The sequence below is a fragment of the Aythya marila genome, assembly GCF_965140915.1.
Source record: "Aythya marila genome assembly, chromosome: 4".
Taxonomy (NCBI): domain Eukaryota; kingdom Metazoa; phylum Chordata; class Aves; order Anseriformes; family Anatidae; genus Aythya; species Aythya marila.
Window position 1 is genome coordinate 70,212,339 of NC_139045.1, and position 24,936 is coordinate 70,237,274.

The window sequence follows — 24,936 nt, forward strand, 5'->3', positions numbered from 1 at the left end:
TATAGATGGGTATTTATGAAGAAGTCTTAGAAGCAGTCTTAGAAGACATGGAAACACAGCTATGCTAGATTTAGCATTTGGGCACTTGAGATGCTTAGACTTTGACATACTCCCTTCCCTGTTCCAGATCACTACAAGAGGGTAGCTATCTCTAGTTTTAATCTAAAATGTGTATTTACAGCCATGTTCAACAGACTGTTGCCCTTAGGTTATGTTTCTCTACTAGTGGCCTCTTCCCATATCTGTAGTTTTGCCTCAATTTCTAATTGTCTTATTAGGATGTGTCAGCATCAGAGCAGCTGAACCACTAAGAGGCTATGAAGCGAACGTAGCACATACAAAACTGTTCTCATCTTTTGTTCCTAAGTCCTGCTTCTTTCCTCCAGCTTTGTGTAGTGTCCTTTTGTGTTTACACACTTCTGAGATCATCCCTTATCTCAGCCCCAGCTATGTTGTGCTCTTGTCTTAAACTTGTGTCTCTTTGGCAGCGGGTTGCATAAATTGCATCACTTTGCTGCTGCAGCACCTCAGTCCAGACCTTCACATCTGTTCCTGGGCATTTTTGTAGTTTTTATTTTTATTTTTAGCCAAAGATAAGCATCCCAGCTCTTGCCTATCTCTGTGCTAGGGAACGACTACGTCATTCTCTCCAAAGCTCCAACTACTCACTTCCTTATCCACTGGTTTAGCCAAGCTTCATGACTCACTTGCCTTTTTCTTTCCATCACCCACTCTCTTTTCTTTGCCTCCTCTCATGCATATTCCTGCTTTGACACTTGGTCTATCCTGCTTAATCCTATTACTCAGTGCTCCTCCTTTAAAGTTAACCCCATCTCTCATCCTCTGCTTGTACTGGAGATAAGCAAAGACTCAACTACATAATGCCCCCTTCATGTGCTTGTTGGATACCATCCGTCATTGTTCTGTTGTTTGGTTAGCCTCTGGGTTCCTCAGGGCAGAGTCTGTGTTTCTTTCTGTCCTTCTGAAGTGTGTGATTCTCTGAGCCTAACATAAATAATAATATCACATCATCCAACAGCTGTCTTTGTCACTTCTAGTCTTTATTACTACCCAGTGCCCCATATTTCAAGCGATGCGTCACAAGCTTTGCAAGCTTGGATAGGAAGCCCTGCACTGAAAAAAAAGCTACCTTTTCACCTTTTATCTAGGCAGTTAGGTTGTGGGTATTTTTGTTGGTTTTTTTTTTTTTTTTTTTTTAAACAATATTTATGAGCAGCAGCATGTAAGTACTTGGATGAGTAGATAGCTAGAGCTGGTTCTGCTGTAAGGATGATTTTGCAGCAGCGAAGGCTGTGAAATCACACTGCCTTCCTCTTCCTTCCCAGTTACAAATGCTGGTGACTAATAGCTAATGCATTTCCTCGCTCAGAAGAGGTGAAATTCTTCCAGATCCATTTGACAGTGCATCATAATCAGCGTTCATCACTCAGTTTGTCTTTCCTCACCTGCTGTGTTGTCTCACTGGTTCCACATCCTGACTAGACGCTGGCCAAGGCATCGATCAGCACGTCAGACAGTGAGCTTTGAGCTGGGTGGCATTGCCATGCAATAAATGTGGCACCCCTAGCAGTCCTACGAGCTCATCTGATGTGCTCACCAGGAGATGTAACAAAAAGGCACGCTCCACGAAGCAAACCATGTATCAGAGATCTCCAGAAGGGATTAAAAATTGCCCAGATTCCCCACAGCTGTTGCAAAGAGCTGCTAAGTGTGAGCACTTCTTATTTCCATGGAAGTCTACAGGCACCTCATCAACATTTCCACGGTACCGAGGGCATTTAATAAAACTGTGTAATACCAGAATAGCGGCAGGCTCTTTGCCCAGGGGCTGGGTGGAGATCATTGACAACTGCAGCTCCTGTATTGTTGTGCTTGGATCAGGTTGGTGTTGACGTCAGGATCAGACACCCCGCAAACTAGGACACTGGGGGGAAGTCGCTGAGTCTGACTAACAGGAGACCCAGGAGTTTCTGGTGTGTCTCTCTTCACGCTGCTGGTTTGACTGGAGTGAAGAATGGGCTTTGCAAGAACCTTATATAAATCTCTTTATGTCTGAAATAGGCTTGGGTCATTTTTGCATTCCTGCAGCTGTATGGAGAGTGCATTTTGTGCATCCTTCCTGTATCACAGACCAAGAAGTTCATTTAATATTTTGTATTTCTGAATTTACCTCTCCTCGGAAGCACCCAAGTCTCGTCTGTATTCATAGCAGTTATATATGCTCCTCAGGTAAAGTTGCCTTGAAGGTGGATGCTTTTTGAACTGGTCCCTTCTTGCAGTGCTCAGGAAGATTTTTAGCCTCCCCTTGTGCCCAGAAGAGTCGCATGTAATAAAAGTCTTTCAGAGCAGGATGAAAACTCAGAGGTGTGCAGTTGGCTGCAGTTTAAAATGAATTGGCAGTTTACAAATGTCCTGCTGTCTGTTTGTGTAAGGACTGTGACTAAATATGAATTGTCATTTATGGAGGATTTTATCTCATAAAGTATTTGTAATATGACGATGCTAGCTATGTGATTCCTGAGTGATTCAAAAGGAAACCGAGCACATTTAAGAGTGTTGTTAGTATATTGGCCAGGCTGCAATGAATGGAAAGTGTAGTTTTAAATGGAGAAGCTGTTGTAAGAGATTTCTCTGCCGTGAATCCCCTCAGGTATTGATGTTGTAAAGAGTGCGAAAAAGAACAGATGACAGAACGTCGCATGTGAAAATGAATGGAGCTAGAGTAAAAGCGATCTGCTAGCTTAAAAAAAAAAAAAAAAAAAAAAGATTGTTTACAGTTGTGTGACTGGTTTCCTGAGCTGTGAACATGCCAAAATCTGAAAATAATAGTGTTTGTGCTGAAAATAGTCTTACTGATGTTTTTTTAAAAAAACAGCTTGAAAAACAAACAAATAACATGTACGCAGGTACTGAAATAAAATATCTTGAAGAGCTTTTTAAGTTGGTGTCCCCAAAGAAAAGCAGACAGCCCCCATCAGATTGACACGCTGTTTAATATTCCAAGCACATCTGTTCCTAAGCACTGCAGAACAACTGAGTTCAGGTTAAATGATCAACAAAAACCCTTTCTTCTTGTGGCTTCTTAAGTTTATTGAAAGAGAAACTGAAAAGCACAGGGAAATCCCTTCAAGCACAATTGGAAAGATACAGGATTTCCCTGTGTTAATTCGGTTCTTTTTTAGAGCAAGCTCAGATGTTACAAAGGAAAACTCGTTGACTTTCTTTTTTTTCAAATGAGACGTGGTTATTATGGTCTATCTAGTGGCTGATACTCTTGAAATGTCTTTATCTAATATTTGTAATACCCTACTGCGTGTAGTCATCTAAACTGAAGAGTTTTTATCCTCATTCTTCAAAATATCCTTACTCAATGAATATACTTGCTCCTTTTCTGTGTTTTACTGGTAGTGTTTCAAAGGGAAATACACACCTCCTGATAAACATCCCCATGGAGTCATGCCCAAAAAGCAATTTTGAACACGAGCTCTCTAAAATAATACGACAGTAAGGAAAGATGAACAGGGAAAAGCTAAGGGAATTGTGAATGATGAATGGTACTGCACTCTTCTTAACTAGGTGCCTTGTGATGGACTGCATTTATTTATGATTTAAGGAAATGGGTACAGAATTTTTAAAAGCTTCAAATGACAGGATCCTTACAGGCATTTTAGTGCTGAAAGGATGTTACTCAAAATGAAAGAAAATGCTAGTGCAGAAAGGAGATCCTATGTGCTGAGAATCACTCAGCTTCAGATTAAACAAATTATCTTTTATTGCATCCATTTTTGAGGATTAATTTTATAGCTTTTTATTAAAGCCAGCTGGTCCGACATGGGTAAGAATAAGTCCTTGGCAGGATGTGTTCGCAAGCAGTAGTGTTTTACCATAAACAGGCCCAGCAGGCAGGCCCTTGTATTACACAGATTAGTGCAGATTACGTGGCATCTTCTGGCACTTCACATCCCTGGTTGCAAAAGGTGCAGACCTGCTTTGTTTGGAGCAAGGCTGCGTGAAGCAGTCCCGATGTAACGTTACTCATCTCAACGAGGATTTCGAGTGGGATGGGAGACGCCTCTGTTTTATCCCCTTCCAGTTGCTGTACAAAATGGTATCACTCGATGGAAGCGTTCGCAGTGGGAAGGAGGAGGGTGCTTTACACCAGCTGCTTCACATCTGTTCTCATTCCATCTCTTCTTGTTGCAGGGCGTGTTGGGCAAGCAGTAGCACTACGTGCCAAAGCTTTTGGCTTCAGTGTGATTTTTTATGACCCATACCTCTCAGATGGCATGGAGCGTGCTCTGGGACTGCAGCGGGTGAGCACTTTGCAGGACCTGCTGTTCCACAGTGACTGTGTTACCCTGCACTGCAACTTGAACGAACACAATCATCACCTTATTAACGACTTCACTATAAAGCAGGTAATAATCGCTGTGCGTGCCCTCCGCACAGGTGCTGGTGGCTGACACTGTACAGAGTTGCTTTATGTAAACGTGCAGATTCTCATTTGAAAGCAATTTCCCTTTTCCTACGTTGAAATTAAGCAGGTTTATAACTGACTGGGAGATAGCTGGTGCCTTATGTATCGTTGCTTTTCTTGTCTGTTTTCCTCAGTAACATTGCACTCGTGGAAATAACGTGCTCTTCTCCATGTTGTTTGGATTTAATGAAGTTGTGTTTATGCACTTTTTTCCTCTGTCTTCTGGTAGCTACCTCCTTTACCTAGACTTGCAGGTAGCAATTCTGTCTTTCACTCCCTCGGCTGGGATGGTCAGGCAGAACGGAAGGATTGTGACTAAATGCCGCCCCCCTGTGCTCAGTGCCGAGGCTTGCAGAGCACTTCCCAGGTCGATCACTTTTCCAGCATCGCATTATTTGGGAAAATTAATCCTGTTTGAATTAGTCCCAAACTCTCCCTAAAGCTTTAGGTAATATTAAAATCACTTCAGAATGTAGGCGTGTAGAAAATGCTCCACTGCAGGCTAATTCAACAGTAAGCTTTTTGTTAAATCTCCAGGTTCCGACTCCAACCTCAGCATAGTTAACAGTAGGAAATAAAACATAGATATAAAGGTGTAGATAGTGTGCAGGAAAGAAATCCTAATGATACAGTAACTGATTTTTTATTTTTATGTTCATTATACATGTAGTATATCCATGTATTGGTTACAGTAACAGTTGCACTCTTTTGCAGTAAAATCATGGCTTGGTTTCTGAGAAGTAGTTTGAACCTACTGCTCTTGAACTTTAGAACTGAAGCAATTACTGAATGTGTTACGTATACGTCTGATGATATCATGTGTCTTGATTTGAGAGTTGAGGGACATTGCAGACCCATCCCAATGTAAAATCAGGGCTTGGGATTTAAAACTTCAAAAAGTCATAAATTTAAAATGCAGATCACTCGGACAGCTGAGCTCTGTCGCCCTGCCCTGAAGATTCTCTTTCTTCTCCGCTGATACATTACGCTGTATATTTTTTATATGGTTAGATGGCCAGACATCTGAACCCAAACAGAACTGCACTGAATTCAGCGGCACCAGTTAGAGGCTTAGCAGCAGTCACTGTCGTGGGCTGTGAAACTTGGGCCAGTTTATCACAGCAAGTTTTTAGGCAGAGGTGGATAAATGGTATCAGCTCTGGAGAGTGCTTAGTGCATTAATCAGAGAAGCAAACAGAAGAAGAGGTTAAAAGTGAGTGATACCATCTGAAATGAAATGCATATAATAAAACCTGGGAAGGATATCGTAAGCATTTATCTTGCTACTTCTTGTCCTTTATTTAGAAGCTTAGGTTAAAGTGTTAGTTTTTGCTTTGGATAGAAGTTTGGATGAAGCACTCTGTTTCGTAACAGCTGATGTGAATGTTACCCAGCACTGAAAACCAGAAAATCTGACTACCTCAGATCATTCTTGATTGCTTGGTTTGTGTAGACCAGATCTTCTGAATATCTATTGAAAAGAGCAGAACAGCTTTTTGAGGCTGCCAGATGCTGGAGTTGCTCTGAAATTTTTAGAGCACATCGCATGCCACTTTTACCCACTATTGCATGTTCACGTAATAACCAGGTTTTAAACAAATTGTGGAGAAGCATGGTGCATCTTACAAAATAGTTTGGGTTGGAAAAGACTTTAAAGATCATTAATTCCAACGCCCCTGCCTTGGGCAGGGACACCTTCCACTAGACCAGGCAAACTCATTTCCCTAAAGACCCACCCTGAATTTTTTTCAGAATCAGAAATCACATAGCCTTAAAATGTCTTCGAAAATTTGGTGCGATCTTCTCTTTCAGTGGCCTTTCCCTTTAATTAGTCAATGTTCTGCCTAACCTTGTAGTCCCAGAGCAGCTCAGAGAAGTGTTTCAAGCTTGTGTTTTTGAACCCATGATAATCAAGCGCTCTTAAGAGAAACTGAGCTCATTTCAGTTCTACAAATTGGAGAAGATGATGCTGCAATTAAACACAATACGCTTTTAAAGCAGCTCTGCAGGTTTAATGCAGGTGAATACTAACAGCTGTCAGCAGTTCTGGCTGTGACATTCTCTTTCAAGCTTCCACCCATTGTAAAGGGTCACCTCCAGCTGCATCCACCCTTCTGGTTTGTCGTGAGTCACGTAGTTCATTCCCACTAGAATGCATTTGTGTGTCCATGTTCTGTTTGATTTGGGCTTGCCTTAGTACTAGCTTTAGAGTTTTATAAATAATCCCGAAAACTTCAGGTTCTTATGGATGGACAGAAGATTTTAACAGAGCTCACTGATGAAAATTTTCAAGTTCTTCAAAGCGCATATGAATGCACTAGGCTATACTTAAACCTCAAAATCACCCTTCCATTTCCAAGAACACAGAAATAGGAAGTCAGTACAAGCTCCCACAAGCCTACGTGCCATGTCTGTGTAGCAGGTGTGATTGCTACTTGGGTGAGCCCTCCTGTGCTAGATTTAATCTAGTTCTCACAGCTTTCTAACTGAGTGGAGGTGCAGTGATGGCTCCATCAGGAACGCCTTATTGTTGCAAGACCAACTTAAGGTCATGCCACCATTTCCTCACAGCTCAAATTCCCAAGTTGATTGCATAAAACTGAAGTATCCCTTAATTCCACTGTAAATGGACTTTGGTTTTGCTATACAGACCAATAAATGTTCTCCTTTAAGCCCAAGTCTCTGCAAATGGGGAGAGGCAGGGACAGATGAAAGCTAGTGAGTTGGCCAGTAAAATATGTTTTCTTTTTTTTTCTTCAAACTCCACTGCAAGCATATGCATGTTAATTGTTTAATATATCCAATGAGCTCATGTAAAAAAAATTCTTGTAGCTGACTTTCATCCAAACCTCCTTGTTGTTCATGAATTTGGCATTTTGAATCCCTTTCAGAGAAAGGAGCCATTTACATAAGCTTCGGTTTGCTGTGTAGGCTTTAAGTAGTTGATGTGGTGTCAAAATGTTGGAGTTTTCTTCTTCTTACGGTGAGAGATGGAGTCAGTTCAAAATGAGATTTTTATCCTTCATCTTCATCATGGTTCCTGCTCTTCATACGCTTACCTTCGTATATTTAAATGTTTCTGAGATCAGAAGCTGTGTATGAGATGACTGCTAAAAGATGAAGCATTAGGGTGGCTGGAAGCAAGATGTAGGATTTCTTTTTTTTCTGTACCATCTCTCTTATTTAAACTTCCACTTTGTTTTCATGTTGTGGATATATTGTGGTATAAATTCTTGTAGTTCTCCCCACACAGTGTCATCTACAATGCTAATCTGCACAATGCACAACACAGCTTCTCTCCTGGGCACACAGCATTCTCAACCAAATTCATTTTCATGCCTTTTAACTGTATAACGTAAGAATCCTTTAGACCTTTATTTCAAAAGTCTTACAGGGAGGAGGAAGCTGAAGTCACAACAATAAATAAAACATAGGTCTACTGTGTTTTGGCAACTAAAGGGAAAAGTGTTTGAAAATCCAAAAGCGTTGATTTTTCTGAAAAATTCATACAGGCTTTTATTTGTGTGAAAGTTTAAAACCACAAAATATGAATTTGTTTAAGAATGTACTGTAGTTTCTGTCTCATGCAATTTCACAGTGGAATAAAAAGGCATAAAATGATCTGTCCGTTTCATATGCACAGTTGTATCTTTTGATCATGTTACTGCACAATATATGAAACAACGCTTCTATAAAAAGACACTACTTAAAAGAAACAAGGTTATTAAATGCTGTGAAATAGCATTTTATGTTAGAAGCATCACATTGTGTGGTACTTTCCAATGGAAAGGGAAGACAACTGTTACAGGTTAAATCAGCTGAATAGCCTTTGTTGTATTGGATGCTTCTTTTGAGTAAAAAAAATAATGCCACAACGATTTTATTTCATTTATTTTTATTTCATCATTCTTGTTTTTAACTTTCCCTAGATGAGACAAGGGGCTTTCCTGGTCAACACAGCTCGAGGTGGGTTAGTAGACGAAAAAGCACTTGCACAGGCCCTGAAGGAAGGAAGGATACGAGGGGCAGCCTTAGATGTACATGAGTCAGAACCATTCAGGTGCTTTTCCTTTTCTTTTCTTTTTATTTTGTTCACTTTCTTATTTTTAAGTCGTAGTGCATGATACGATCAACAGCAACAAGTAAATGAGTTTTCCCTTCATTTGGTAGCTAAATACTCCTTAGTAAAGCAACATGAATCTGCGCAGCACTGGACTAATGCAAAAGTAGATGGAGCTTGTGTATATTGTCAGAAGTGAAAAAATGACACCCAAGATTAATGCCTTTTTTAAAATAAAATAAAAATGCAATGGGTTTATTCAGTAGAAGTATCAGGGACACAAGTTCTAGTGCTGGGCACAGAATTGTGTCCTGGCTTTGAGAGGAAGTGTTCCTTTGTTGTTGATGAAACTCCAGAGGTAACTAATGATGATGTCTGAACAGGCTTTCAGAAGGCAAAGGGTTGAGCTTTGGTGTGAGAAACAAGTACTTTATGACACCTTTCTGGAGGAAAAAGCATGATTTCTGTCCAACTTCCCTCTTCAGGAAGGCCATAAACATACCAGGTTGAAAAAAAAAAAAAAAAAAAAAAAAAAGTAAAGAAAGGTGGTGAGAGTTCAGGCCTGTTTTTTTTTTTACCCTTTCTCTTTGTCAGGAGAGCAGTAACTGCTGTCATTAGCAGAGCTGGTAGCACTGGCCTTACTTTTCTGAAAGACACTGAGTATCTCCAGTGTTTTGGGCAGAAATGTACCACTCCCAAAGTGGCATTGGTATTCTGATACCAGCACTGCTAAACAGCAACGAGCCTTGTTTATATGTCCTGGAATTTTGAGCCTGACTTTGAATTATGAGAATAGACTGCACTAGCTTATAGTGCTTGTATGTGGCAAGCCTTTTTCGAATGCTCAGTCTGGGCAGGGAGAAATGTTAATTTTAACAGAAACCATCCATGTAGGTTTTTGAAGAGGAACAGATTCAAGACCCGAGGGCAGGTTGTGAAGACTGGAGAGAGGACAGTCTCTCTTGAATCAGCTTGCAAGAGGCGAATAGAACACTAAAAAAAATTGCAACAGTGTCCTTATAGATAGAATTTTGTTATCTGCTGAGACACAATGCCACATCACAAATATTTAATTTTATTTATGCATACCCTGCATTCATGTACTTCTAAATGTGGTCATTACAATGCAGTAGTGCTGTGCAAAGCTGGAGTCTAACAGCTCAAGAGACTTTCTGAGATACACATTCTTCACAATTCAGATCTCAGATCTGCACAAGCAGACCTTTGCACCTGTAGGAAGCCCCATTTACTGCATGGAGATGCCATCTGCAGAGATTCAGTTGCAGGATTACAGCCACAATTTCCTTTGGCTTCAGTGCTGCATGTCTATCTGAGCGCAGCATGCACTTCTTTATTCAAGAGTTTTGCCAAATATTCTGATGTTTATTAAACTCCGAATGTAATCTATAATTTTATGAATTCCTACCAACTTTGAATATACACTTTTGTCTTAAAATACTTGTTCTACAGTTGTTGCAGCTGACTGTAAAATTATTAAAACTGAAAATAGGTAGGAGGAGCAAGTTTCCACTATTTTCAGTTTTTTTACTTTGATTTTGTGATAGCACCTTATTCATTGCTTTCCCTGGAAATCAATCCATCATGTAAATTTCCTTCTTTCTTCGGAGTTTCTATACAGAACAGGAAAGAAACAAATAGTTTAAAATAACAGAACAAATACATGAATTATCAAAAAGTTGAGGATTCTGATTGATAAGCTTGTATAAACGTGCAAATAATTGTTAGATGTATTTTTTAATGACTAAGTGTCAGACCTTTGAGATAGCAAAGTTAGTGCAATAAAAGTAAAACTGATGGATGGACAAACAGAGTGGCATCCTGAATTGATTTAGGTCTTGCTTCATGCATTTCTGCACGAGTACTGGAATGGCAGTGGCTGTAGTTAGCAATAAGCGCATTGGACAGAAGCTGATATTGCTGCTAGTGCTACTTTACCTAGGTTCTACCCTTTAAGTCAATGCGAGGTGATTGCTCTTTATTTATACTATGAATAGTGTATTAAATTAATTGATGGAATGTAAAATAAACCCAACAAGGAATACAAATGCAGTTCTTTTCTGCTGTAGAAATTAATCTGAATGTATATACAAATCCCTCTGGATTTCCCCCTGCACCCCTTTTTTTCCCTTACACCCCCAATATTTTTTTGTCATTTGATCTTGTTTTAAATTTTCATTTAGCTTTAGTCAGGGCCCCTTGAAGGATGCACCAAACCTGATCTGTACCCCACATGCAGCGTGGTATAGTGAACAAGCCTCAATTGAGATGCGGGAGGAAGCAGCACGAGAGATCCGGAGGGCGATCACAGGTACTAACTCACCTCATTATCTTCTTTGCTGTGTATTTCGTCTTCACAGACATTTTCATTCTTCAGTCATGAAAGATGCTGAAAAGAACCATACTCAGGTTTTGTTTATGCTTTTAGTATTTGGGACATAGAAACCAGCAAATACAAGGTTTGTTGTCAGCACTGGAACAGATAAATTTGGATGATTTATTACAATTACAAAGAAAAGGCAGGAAGTGCAGAAGAAGTATTTTTTCCATGTAACAGAAACATGTTTAACTGTGAAAAACCCCCTTTTTATTTTTGTTGCCTGTAAATACTAGCCATGTGATGGATTTTACTGCAAGTCAACCAGATATTACTGGCATCTTCCATAGGTTTTCATAGATGTCCCCTCAAACCTGTCATGAGCAGTTTCTTTTCCATTATTCTTTTCTCTTTGTATTTTCCAAATTTCATCTAAATTTGTCTTAGAGGACAGTCTGGAATTTCAGTGTCTTTCAGGTTGTAATACTTTAAGATAAAGCATGTAGAGTTCCATGCTGCTCCAAGCAAGACTTGTATCACAATGCAGTCTTAATATCAAAACAAAGTTTTCAGTATTTGTTGGTAGGTACTCTTTTTTTTTAGATGTTCCTTTTTTAAAAAGCATTGCTAAGGAGGGCTGGCATTTTAAAGGACAAAATCTGTTTGTTGTATAACTACCATGTAATTGTAAACTGTTCACATAAGAAAAAAACAGTTATGTCTTGAACATGCACTGCTAATAAATAAAATGAGAAGAGTGAGCCATTTGGCTTTGGTTTGAATCCCTTGTTAGCCTAAAATAAAAGGGAGTATTTTCATGCTGGAAAATGATTCATTAAGCACTAATGTTCTCTCTTTAGTAGGACTTTGCTGTTTTCCCCTTGGCAATATAGGCTGAATGCTCTACAGACGTGAAGGGCTGTCTGTGTCACCTTGAGAGTGGTGCAGTGCCAACACATTGCTCTGCTGTACAAAAAGCACTAGCAGTAGCTTGTCCTGGATCTTATGCCTAGAGAGAGGCTAGACAATTCAGTTTCATTTATAGCCTGGGCAGAAAGAAGAGGATTCTCTGGATGGTGATCAAGGGCACCTCTAAAGCTCCTGATTCGAATTGCTCTTTGCAGGCCTATTTCTCTTTATTTGAGAGGTAACCTGAAGAGGCTGACCATCCTTTTCCTGGAATTAGTCTTTGTGCCTATCCTCCAGAAGAACTCGAACAGTACATTCATGAAGCTGTTGTATAACTATTACAAGTGTCCAAATAGCTCTGGGAGAGATTGCACAAACCAGCATACCATAGCTACAGTGGGGGATGATTGATGTGCAAATAAGCATTAATGAGCAAAGATCTGAAAACAGGAGTCAGCTATACAGAGCTAGTTTTAGGTTAAATATTGTGCAATAGCCCAAATGTATGTTCCTGGGAAGACAGGCCTGTATTTTCTTATAGTCTGAGATTGTGCTATCAGCGATCTAAATCATTGATTTGTATTGAAGCTGTCATCGCTTCAGTGTTTGCACATGGCTTGTACCAGGATCAAACTAAGGCCAACATTAGGGAGGTGAGAAAGACAATGAATTGCAGTGAAACAAATGTAGGAAAGGTACAGGAAGTGTGGGATGAAGCTGAATATGTGAACGCCACAGGGGAACAAAGAGGAGAAAGGGTGTTGAGAGAGAAACTAATTGGAAAAAGGTGTACAATAAATCAATGCATGCTGAAGACAAACATGCTAACTTGTTCTGCTGTTCCAAAAAAGTCAGTGATGTGCTGCTGTATAAAGTAAAAACAATAAGCAAAGATCCAATGTCCTTGAATATGAAAATAGTAAATAAGGAGGATTGCTGAAAACAATAATGGAAGAAATAAGAGGGCAAGCACGGCAAGTGAAAATACTGTTACGACATAAGTTTAAAATAAAAAGTATTTTGCAAGGGGAGACTAGTAGAGCATGCCTTACAGCAAATAAAGGCTGAGAGGGATGGGAAGAGATGGCCGCAGCCAAGAAATTCCTGAGAAGGGTAAACATCAGAAAAAGATACTGCTTAAATTTATGGGTAATTTTGGTAGAAGATAAGGTGGTTATATATTTCAGCTAACATTAGAAAATGATTTCTAATCAGGGAAATGGTAGAAATACACTCGTAGTGGGGCATTTACGAGTGTAGTACTTGTCTAGTACTGGACTAAGAAGCCCTTTTGGGTTGTGCATGGGAGATATGGGAAGTTTTAGTAGTATAAGTGCAGGTCATGGAGGCAGAACTATTTGATAGTGTTCGCTAGATAAACTAAATTCTGTGAAAGGTCTTTTTTTGCAGTCCCATCATGGCCAGGCTGATGGATAGAAAGAGCAAGCAAAGAGTAGTAAGTCTTTGACCAAAAAAAATGAATTCTTAATGGTGGAGCATGGTTAAGTCTTGATAGTATTCTTTGAGTACTCTTGCCAGCAGAAGCAGTGGTTGTCTTCAGCTTTACAATTCTGCCTGTGTGTGCGCAAATCCACAGCAAGATTACACTTCAGAAGGGATACATGAAAACAGTTGTCAGAAAAAAACACAGGCTCCAAATGATCGTCTGTTGAAATAGGTGGAAATACTCCTGTTGCCATGAAGAAAATCTGGATTGTATCTGTATATTACATGTAATAATAAAATTGTATTATAATATATATACAGCCATGCTGTATGTTCAAATTTTAGGTTCTTGGGAAGTATGAATCTCAGTGATTATTGTTTTATTGAGACCATGTATATAAAGAACAGGATATATTAAAGAGAGAGAGAGAAATAAAAAGCAGCACATTAACAACTAAGTCCCAGGCAAAAGGAGAGCAGTGAGGATCAAAAATGATCTCTTAATGTGTTTTTATGTATTTTAAATACACAAATGTTTGTAACTCTGTTTTTAATCTGGATAAATTGAGAGTATATAACATGATTTAAATGTAATTTTTGTTTGTTTGTTTTCCCTTGCTTCATCCTAGGTCGTATTCCAGACAGTCTGAAAAACTGTGTTAACAAAGATCATTTGACTGCAGCTACACATTGGGCCAGCATGGATCCCGGAGTTGTTCATCCAGAGCTTAATGGTGCTGCATACAGGTAAGCACGCTGCAGGTGTAAAAGAAATACTTGCCTAAGTCAAAGGTAAGTATTCTGGAATAAAGAAATGACTTTCCTATTAATAAATGAAGTGTCTTTGGATCAGGCTTCCACTGTATTGTTTTCATAATTGTTGCATTCAGGAAGATAATCTTGTTTTGCTAGTTACTGAAATCAGTCATGCAGTGCATAAGTATGTTTCCTTTTCTTATCTTTCTTTTTTTTTTTTTTGTGGTTAGTAATATCTGAACAATATACGGTCTTCTATATGTTCCACTGAAACAATTCTGGTCATCTCGAGTGAGTGCAGTGGAAGTTTTTGTTCTTTTTTTCTGAGGGTAATGATAAAGCGGTAGGTTAAAGAAAGACTTTCAATAATAAAGTATTGCTGTGTGTTTTGTGGCCTCCAGACATGAGGGAACAAATAATTCAGTTAATGAATACAGTGGAATAGCCTGTGGTGTTTATGAAAATATGTTTCAAGTAGTGTTTTCTAAATTTTGCATTTTATTTTTGAGATGTTCTTTACAAGCATTTGAGGGTTTTAATCGATGCGTTCTCAATCAACTGTGAAAGCAGCTTTTAATAATTAGTAGGAAGGGGTAATTTTTTCCACATTGAGTATGTATGTTCCTTAGTTTACTTTGCTTGGTAGTCTTTCTCTATCCCTTTAGCCCTAGCAGCTGTCCTAGCAGCAGATTTTCCTAGTACTGAGCGTCACGCAATTTTTATTAATAAAAAACTCTGCAATTTTTTTGTCTTCAAGTATGGTATTTACTCATAAGTAGGATGAAGGTGACTGAGAAAGCTACAAACAGCTGCTGAAAGACATTGACTTGAGGGGAAGGGGCAGTTCAATACTTTTTTTTTTTTTTTTAACCTTTCTTCTAATCTTTCTGCTCTTACTCTTCATACATCTTTTTTATCATTGTCCTTCTTCAGGAGGACTGTCCCTTAGTTTTATTGCGTGTAGGAATTCGTTTTGTGTTAACGCTGTATGAGAACCCAACCATGCAGTGCTGAGAAGTGTGGCAAAGCTCTTAAGTCCCAAGGAATTCTAGCAATCTCTTCAGAAAGTGATGGAGAGATGACAGAGGGAGCATCACCACCCTCTGCCTTAATCTCCTCAGCAGTAGCTGTAAGCTCACCGAAGGAAAAGAATAACCTTGATTTGATCAACATACACATACCTCAGTGCACGTCAAGATACTTTTTTTTGAGAAAAGTACCCATAGCCCTAAATATCTGAAGAAGGCTGTTTTTATTTGTTGAAGTGAAAAATTCAAGCATATGTATTCTCTTCCACACAGCATTTAGTTTCAGTGACTTCAATTTGAACTACTCAGGGCATATCTGAATGCAGCTGAGGATATTGGCAGGTGTTCCTGAACTGGGGGTAATAACTCTAACTATGTCGTGGCAGTTGAGTGCAGGGTTGTGTGCCCAAATAAAATGCAGTTGCTTGTTCCCTTCTGAGGGGAGTCACAAGCCCAGCAGAGGCAGGCTTCACAGTTAGAAATGGATTTTTAACTTAGGAACGTCTGGGGAGTTAACAATTTACAAGGTAAAGACCATATGTATTTAATTTAAGCAGGATAAGAACAGAAATAAATGCCTTTTGTAGACATTGTTTCGGTCAGTTTTTTCAAAGTATAAAATAAATCATAAGTTAAATGCGAATTCGCATTTGTTTTCAAATCCAAAAGAGAACTCACTTTGGCAATTTTGAGGGAAACATGAGTAATACAAGAAATACGAAAAGCTTCTTTTTGGAGGGCTGATAGAGTGGTCTTTGAGTGTGGGCTAAAGCAGTTGTTATTTGTGCAGTATGAAATACATGGAACTTGAAGCTCAAGCTTTATGAAGAGATAGGTTTCAGTAGCAGTGTTTGCTGGTGCTTAATTCCTAGCTGTATTAAATACAGAATTTGAACCGGTTGTTTGAAACAAATTTTCCTGTCTTCCCTTTGCAATGCAAGATTATGCTCAACTAGCTGAGTTGTGGAGCCTTTCACAGGCAGTGTGATGTTTCAGATGTGCTAATAACTGTATCACAGTCATGTAATTGCATTAGAAGATAAGACCTGGGATAATAATTTATATGTTAAAAAATGCAAATAGCTCTTTCAGTGAACTAAAACTAACAAGGCTATTTAATTTGGGATATATCATTTACTTGAATTTTGATAAAGGAGAGCGCTCTTAAATTATCAGATATTATCACTAGCAAAGAACATTGAACATTCATCAGCAGAATATAATCTAGATATTCTGAATATCTTCATTTTTTGTGGAAAACAAAACCATTTGCTAGGCAAAAGGCAAGACACCCCATCAACACAAAGGGTTAGGCTCACAGGACCTATCCCATCAGTGCAGATTAACAATATTCCCGAGAAGGAAATATTTGTAATAGTCTTGGTGAAGCGGCATAATATACCCTGCTTTTGTGTTATTACTGTGAATTTGCTACTGAGCTGCCTGCTAAATAATACCCTGCCATTTTCTGTGTCACAGAGAGAGCAGGTTATAGGAGAAATGAAATACCACAGCCAGTAAACAGTAGTTGTACAATTTATAGACATCTTGACATATCTTTCTGCTTTCTAACAGGTAGGAGATGAGAATATCCCAGTCCTTAAGAGGTACTTGGATGAGAGTAGTTAGATAATGGTAACCATCCAGGAGATTTTTCACACCGAGGTATTTCACTGGTCATTTTTAGACTCTGCATGTAATGTAACATACAGTAGTGCTTAACAGTACCACAGAGTGCCTGAGGCTGCCAGGGACCTCTGGGGCCTTCTGCTCCAAGCCCTGCCCCAGCAGGGTCATCCTGACCTGGGGGCACAGCCCCACGTCCAGGCGGCTCCTGGAGTACCCCAGGAGGAGCCCCCCAGGCTCTGGGCAGCCCCTGCCAGGCTCCATCCCTGCCCAGCCCAGCAGGGCTGCCTGGTGCTCAGAGGGAGCTCCTGGGTTCAGCCTGGCCCTGGGCACTTGAATTTTAAGTGCTTTTGGGACAGACTCATCTTTTTTTACAGTGCTTAGTGTAGTGAAAGGTGCTACCGTAATATAAAAAAATACTGGAGATTAACATGGAAATTAAAGTTGTATTTCAGTTCCAGTTAAGAGGACTATTGTATTTTTTTGCATAAAGACCACGTGGGAAGGGAGAAGGGAGAGTACGAAGTAGCAGATGAGATGTAACTGACCTCTCCTGCTTTTGCAAAAATTTAACTCAGTGTACATTTTACAAGGAAAATGTTTTGACTTACTGCTGCCAGAGGAGGAGGATTAGGAGCAACTCTATGAAGTGCAAGCTTGCTTCTGAGGAGAGGTGCTGGCTGGTAGAATCCCAGTTGTTACAACGCAGTGTCCATGGGGATCATTTTTATGTACAGAAAGAATATCTGAAGTGCAGAATAACAGATGTGTGGTCTGGACTGCTTACCGTGCCCGTAAGATAACTGCTAGTGCTTCTCATCTAGTTCTGTCCACTTCCAGGAGGGGAAGCTCTGACTTTTCTTCCTGAGGGAAACACAGTTGGAGAATTTGCCCTGATCTGTCCCTGTTCTGCGTGTGTATGCTCAGGGAAGATGGCTTTGAAAAAGGGAGGGTCTGTGTTGGAAATGGTTGCTGTGTTGGGCTTATAAACAGGAATTCTTGTCATTTCTTGTTGTGATTTTTACAAAGCACCTAAAGTAACAGATAAGCTGTTTGAAAATTAAATTTGAATAAATAAAACAATACCCAGTCGGACAGTTTTCATAGGAATTGGAGCAAATTTGATTAATAAGATTCAAATTGAAGTACTGAAACAAGCAACTAATTCCATTAGCAACTGCAAATTAATTCTAAGGAACCTCTCTGGAGAAGGAATTAGCACAGGAAGCCCTGCAAATACGTGTACAAGTGGGAACAAAGTTCTCCAGCCTACAGGTGGTGTGGTCCTTCACATCCTGGTTATCCATCCCAGGTAACAGCCAGCACTAGGGTCTGTAGGAATCTTTCCCAGGATGAGTGGTCCAGCCTACAGTGTCCTCATTGTCACTGTGCCATCATATAGCCACGCTGAGCCCCTGTGGCACAGTCTGCAAAAAGCAGGTCCCGTGATGGAAAAAAGTGGAAAAAAGAACAAAAATAAAAGTGGTGGAAAAAAGAACAAATAAATGGAATTTCATCCTGCTTTTCCTCAGAGTTTCCTGGCTGTTCTACATAAGTTCTGCGCTCATTTTGTATCAGTTTGAGGGAACTCGGGGTGAGCAGTACAAACATGCATTACTTTAGGAAAGATGTTACTGAAATGGGGTGAAATTCCCTGAGGGATTCAGTACGGAACTCAGAGGAGAGGAAAATCACCTGCAGAACAACATGGTATTTGAAAAAGCTTGCCTAGACTACATGCGCTTTTTCTTCCATTTAATTTTAAATAAACACCAGGCCAACAAATGCCACAATGAATAAGTGGCAGGATTGTGTGTTCAGGCTTTCAGTACGGGTAGCGCTCTCACTAGGGAGCTTGAGTAAGCAGAACACAGCAGAAGAGAAGAAGGGATAAGTGCAGCTGTTTGATGGAGTGATGGGGAATGGGACCAAAGGGGCAGTGTAAGTGGCCAGCGTGGGCCAGCAAGCTGGGATCAAGGTACTTGGCTAAAGAGAAAACATTTTTGTAAAAGTCATTTGTTTATAGCTGTTCTTTTTATGTATAGGCACCATGAGATACAAGTGTTCATCAATTCCATTTGAACATGGGGACTGAAACAGTAGATTGGAAAGATTTTTCTTCTAGCTTGATAGTATCAGAGCCATCATAAAATCAAGCTAAATCAGAGGGTGTTTTGTTTATTAAATTGCTAAAATTCCTAAAATTAAATTTATAAAGGGACTGTGGTGTTCATCCAGAAAGAGTAAGAAATCTTGAAAACCTTCCACAGTGTTCTGTGTTTGCATCTCTCTTTCTTGCAGTCTGCCTAAAGCAATTTGCCGTTTATATAACTAGCACTGGTTCTCTTTCAGACAACGCCTGTGGCAAGTTTGGAGCTTAAAAAAATAATAATTCTTGGGTGTAATAGGTGTTAATTTGTCCTCTTCAGAGTGTGAGTGTGATCCCTCTTTTAGGGGGCTGTCAGAAAGCTCTGATTGCAAGATTAGTCTAAAGAAATAGTTTTCAAACCACAACAGCAAAATGTCAAAATTTCAAAAAAATTTCCAAAGGTCAACTTGTGGAACAGTCCCAGAGGACATACATATTGTGCAGACCTAGCCCAAGTTGCTTTGAGACGAGCAGTTGTTTCCATTGCCATGCTGTCAATCTTGCTATTAAATCTCAAATTGGAGAAAACAAAACAAAACAAAAAAACAAACCAAAGCAAATCCTAGCAAGTCTTTATTTCTCATTTGGGCGAAACACAGCATGTTTTGCTTTATTTGACAGCATCCACATATGGTGTATCATCGTGAGCTTAACCAACTGTATGTCTCACTGGGCTGAAAATAAAATAAACATCTCTGTACCTTTGGGAGGAGGCAAGGTGGGCTTTCCTGTCAGCCATCTCTGGGTTTTAACATGTGGTCTCCTCTTCTTCTCTCAGCAGGTATCCCCCAGGTGTTGTAAGCGTGGCTCCAACTGGCATACCTACGGCAGTAGAAGGAATAGTCCCCAACCCTATGTCTTTATCACACGGCCTCCCTGCTGTAGCCCACCCGCCCCATGCTCCTTCCCCCGGCCAAACTGTCAAACCAGAAGCTGATAGAGACCACCCGAGCGACCAATTGTAGCCTACGAAAACAGCATTCCCAACATCAGAGATTTCAACTTCAGCGTGTGGAAAAAAAAAAATAACCAAACACAAAACCCTGGATTTTGATTAAAGGCAAAACCATGAACTTACAGGAGGAGACGATTATTGTTTTAGAAACTGGTCCAATATACAGTATAAAAGGAAAAGGTGGGAGACAAAAAGAAGATTTGGAAGCATTTTTTCCTCCATATAAATTGTAGTTTGTCCCTGTCCAGTGGACTGATTCACTGTTTCTGTGTCCTATGGGTTCTTTGTTAAGCAAGAGAAGTTAGTAGTTAATTATATCATGAATGTACTTGTCTGTGTACAGTTTTTAGAACATTAAAAAGGGTTTGTTTGCTTAGCTGTCAACAAGGAAAAACATAAGGGAGGCATTCAACAAACCAATTTTGAGATTAAAAATCTTTTCTTTTATATTTTAAAACATGCCCAAAAATGAGGCAGTTGGCAAACTTCTCAGGACAATGAATTTTTCCCATTTTTCTTTCTACGCCACACAGTGCATTGTTTTTTCTACCTGCTTGTCTTATTTTTTAGAATAATTTAGTAAACAAAAGAAAAACCGTTTCTCCTAATTTTGGCATGAATTCCCTTATTTCAAAATGAAGACAACCTTGCAAAGAGATTTTGAGGAAAAAAAAGGTTTTGTATAAACGAGCATTGTGCTTTTTGTCACCAGTTAAAGTATATATTATTGGTGGTATGCGAAAAAGGCACTAGACTACTGAAAAGTAGCAGCATTTCATTGCCTACATTGATTCCTTCCTGGTAATGTGGTAGGCTAGCAATATTTTTGGTTAAAATCATGTTTGTGACTGTAACCATTTGTATGAATTATTTTAAAGAAATAAAAATCCCAGACAAATATCATATGTGTAAAAATTTTTATTTCTAGTAACTGTTTATTCAACTTTTATTAGGTTTCTTAGCTGTAATTTTTAAACAGATGCTGTCAAGTATTTCATTTCTAGCTTTACTTTGCTCTCTGTTGTTTGTAATACCGTCTTGGAAGCTTGAAAAATAATAAAAAAAAAATTCTTTCCATACCATTTTTCCCTTTACATTTCGTAAATGTTGATCTTTTTTTCCTGTGTTTCTAATGGAGTTTGAAATTAAGATGGATTTTGATTTGTACACCGGCATCGTCAGCTACAATATGGTAACAGCATTTATGCTACCACTGTGGGCAGAGCAGAGCAGGTACAACAGCAACACGACAATAATAATAATAATAAACGTCTTTTGCCGAAGTCCAACGTGAGAAGTGTCCATTGTTTTATTTGCTTTTGTGATGGTGGAAGCGTGCAGCAGGACGTGGTTGGATTTGCTGTATTGTTTCACAGGCAGAAGTGTTCTTATGGTAGGTTTTCAGCTGGAAGCTGTTCTGGCATCACTGCACTCCTTTGAGGATGTCCTTTCATCCCTGCACAGTATAACGAGCAAGTTTTGCTGCTGCATGAAGGAAATAGAGAATGGGGAGAAGTCAACCTGGAGATAAACCTGGTAGGTTGTCTCTTACCTGTGTGTTCACCATTAATCTGAACAAGTAACTGCCGACTTCTGGGTGTTGTTGAATAATTCTTATGGGATCCATGGAAAGTTGCTGTCTCCCATTCCCACCTCCACTTCTGTTAGGAAAATGCCAGGAGGCTGCAAACCAAGGAAGGCTGATAATTGTGTGTCTGTTCCCAAGGAATACATCAAGCAAAATTTTGTCTCCATGGAGGAGTGGAAGGTTTTTTCCTTCTAGAGACAAAAACGTCCTCTAGCATGATTTATTTGATAGCAAAATCGTTCCAGAAACATCAGAAAACAGCTGTAAGCTGCAGGTTATCCCAGCAGAGAGGCTTCTAGTTGGCTTTGTGGCCAAAACATTGGTGAAAAAAAAATCAAATGCAATCTCCTGCACTTGAAATGGATTTTCATATTTCACTGGTAATTCACGTCTTAAGATGATTCCTTGTAGGGCTGAAGAAGCTCCTTTAACGTTTGTAAAACAAACATTTAACATCTGGCTGCTGAGAATTGCTGACAGTCTTGCTAGCAAAGGAAGCAGATTTCTAGAGAAGAACCAAGCGTTTTTTTTTTTCCTTCTCATGGATCAGTTTTGACACAGCAAATGTAAGTAAGCTTTGTTTCCAGTGAATCAATAAATGGAAAAAAAATGAAGACACCTGTATTTACAGCAAGTAGCTCTGAAGCTTGCTGTCCTTGCACGTGTTCAGGCCATCATCCGTGCTTGCTCAGGCAAAGCTTTTATTCAGGATTTGAGCCTGAAATACCTCACTGATGGGTATAATACGGATTTGCCACTATGGTGATGCATGATCATTGCTTTTATGCTGGGACTTGAGATATATTGGTCAGTTTTAGTGATGCAGAGTAATCCAGCTTCCTTCTTCTGTTGGAGCAGAAGGGAGAAGTCATCCAAGCAATGACAAGAGCCACGTGTACTGACTTCTGGGTTACTACCTGAAAAGCTTTAGGGCAAATACCGGATTTCAAAATATAAAAGGTTTTGAGTAAATGACTAATTGGAAAAGTGAACCGTAATAAACAAAGGTTGTTTTTCCGGACTAACCTTAACGTCTTTTACAACTGATTTTGCTGGTTTGTGGAAATGTGATTCCATTTCCTCCATCTGCTAAAGTATGTGCTAAATAAAGTTTGTGCAGAAGGTAGCGGGGAAATACCAAGTGGCAATGGCAAAGAGGGCAATGGAAGGTGACCTGGGACTGGTGAAAGGGGAAGTAATCAAAGAGGTTCTGGTTTTTGTTATTGTTACCTGAATTAAGGATCGTGGCTAAGAAGTAGGCCGAGCAGACTGGAAGTGCTGATGGCTCAAGGGGGTACAGAGGAGGCTCTGGAGGCTGCACAAGAGCTGGATGGTATCGAGGAATGGGCTGGTAGCAAAGGATGGTTACCAGTTGTGCAAACACGGGGTCACGTAGCTGTAAGTAAAAGCAAAGATTTGTCAGGAGTCAGAAGCGATTGCCCATGGTAGGACTGATTCATTGCCACCGTGGGGCAGCTGTGGAAAAAAGCAGTGGGATCACAAGATGTGTCAGACCAAGTATTTTTGGTAGGGATAGGAATGAATCAGTGATGCTGCACAGGACCTGGAGCATTTGATACGTAGTTTTGCGCACGCATCTTCCAAAGGATGAGCTCTAGCTGAAGTAACAGCAAAGACAGACTCAAAATGACTGGTCTGGGGGGCTTGTTGGGTGAGAGGAACAGGAGTGACTTGGCTTTTAGCTTAAAGCAAAGGCTGACTTGGGGAAAAAGACTTTATAAATAGTAAGTAGATGCTGAGGAGGAGGAAGAAATGCTTAAGAAATGCTGACATGAACAGACAGACATAAATGGGGATTAGGAAAAGGTGTCTATCAGCAGGGAGGCTCTGGGAAAGATTTCTAATTAGAGTCAGTCCTGAAGTTCCTTCAGTTTGTTGTTTGCTTGTTTTTTATTAATTAACTGTTTTTTCATCCAAAATGTGAGAATATCATTTAAAGGTCATATCAAATAAAGGCTTTTTCCATTCAGGGTAAAACACTTTGACTTCCTTTATAACAGGCCTCAAGGTTTTTTCCTTCAGTCTACTTTAATTTGGTATTTATTTTTTAGAGAAAAATCCTCTATTATTTTCTTGTGCAGCCTCCCACCTCAGAAGATGAAGGCTGGCTTTCCAATGAGTGGGACTGCTGTAATCTGGCTGTTACCCACTTGCTCCTTGCGTCAGACCAAAGAGCTTTCTTCCCTTGTTTGATTTCAGTGGACACTTTGATAATGTCACTTTTCTGCCTGAAGTAAGGCAGTACTGCCAGTGTTTCCTTTAGTCATTCAGTTCACTCTAACTTTTCTACCTTTTGTAGATTGGAGAGGAAAAAAAAAAAAAAAAAAAAGGAGAGGGAAAACAGTCATTGGTTTTAAGGGAAGAGAGGAGAGTAATATTAGATCATTTTGTCTGACTACTTTGTAAAGTCTTTAAGTGTCATATACTTCTTCATTAAACCTGGTATCTTGTTTTGGCTTAAGTAAATATTTCAGAAAGATTTCTATATATTAAAATGTCGGGTTTTTTTTTTGTTTTTTTTTTTTGTTTTTTTTTTTTTTTGTTTTTTTTGTTTTTTTTTTTCTGTTTCCTTTGGTAGTTTGTTTAAATGCAAAATAACCCTCACTATAATTTTAAACTGTGTTATTTAATTTGGCTTTCCCTAGCTCAAAATTCCAGTTATTGTCTCATGTTGAACATGAGGTCATGTAGGCTGACCTGTATTTAGCAAGGAGGTTACATTTTAGCCGGTTCTCCTTTATACTGAGGTCAGTGACACATCTTCCAGGAAGACCAAGCTGTATTATTCATCTGTTTTCTTTTCCAGTTTCTGTCATTACCAGATACACAATATTGCACATCCTTTCCTTTGTGGCCCTCTATTTTTGTCCTTTAGAATGGCATAGTTCTTGGTTGAAAATGGTTATCTTCTGCAGATGAAATTATAGGATTTTCAATCTTCTCTGAGACCTTAAGCTATTGTCTTCTTGCCTCTGTTGACTTTCCAATTTCCTTGGTAATCTCTTTTCCTGCAAAGTTACAGGTGCTCAAAGAACTTGATTAATCATCTTCCCAGTCCTCAGACTGTATTTGCCTCGGTAGGGCTGAGCACCTACCTCAGCAGTCATGGAAGCTCCAAGTTGTGCATATGCTGAAGTGCTTGAAGTAGTCCTATTATTGTAGATCATCCTTGCTTTCATCCCATCATCTGCATCTGTTTGTGTGTTTGCGTCTTGCAGAATGCATCCCGCTCATGTTCAGGGACCCAGAATGTTACTTTTGGAATTATTCCCTTTCTTAGGGAGAAAAAAAAAAAAAAAAAAAAAAAAAGTCATTTGGTCAGTTCTACTTTTTCTCTTTGCCTGGGAGTTCCAGCTCAATACAGACCAGTCATTTTTTAGCTCTCCTTGGCTGACCTCTATGCACAATCCCTCACTACACCCAATATTTTATCTTGTCCATCCCCTTTTGACCCTGGGATCTCTCAGTTGGTATTTCGTTATGCAGTTCCTCATCTGGAATTTCCATTTTCTTTTCAACAGAGACACTTGTGGCTCTTCAAGCCCAGTCTTATTATTTTTCTTTG

General features: G+C 39.5%; 1 protein-coding gene across 8 annotated transcripts in view; it reads left to right on the top strand.

Moving 5' to 3' along the window:
- The window catches only part of CTBP1 (C-terminal binding protein 1), a 228,122-nt gene extending 207,457 nt beyond the window's left edge, over positions 1 to 20,665 (top strand). For 6 of the 8 annotated variants that reach the window (XM_082759292.1, XM_082759299.1, XM_082759294.1 and 3 more), the window contains 5 exons: positions 4,225 to 4,439; positions 8,428 to 8,558; positions 10,760 to 10,887; positions 13,878 to 13,995; positions 19,586 to 20,665. In XM_082759292.1, coding sequence (XP_082615418.1) covers positions 4,225 to 4,439; positions 8,428 to 8,558; positions 10,760 to 10,887; positions 13,878 to 13,995; positions 19,586 to 19,772 — 779 coding nt within the window. In that variant the 3' untranslated portion in view covers positions 19,773 to 20,665. The remainder of the gene's footprint in view (positions 1 to 4,224; positions 4,440 to 8,427; positions 8,559 to 10,759; positions 10,888 to 13,877; positions 13,996 to 19,585) is intronic. The other 2 variants (XM_082759293.1, XM_082759295.1) reach the window with 1 other exon arrangement.
- The last annotated feature ends 4,271 nt before the right edge of the window (positions 20,666 to 24,936 follow it).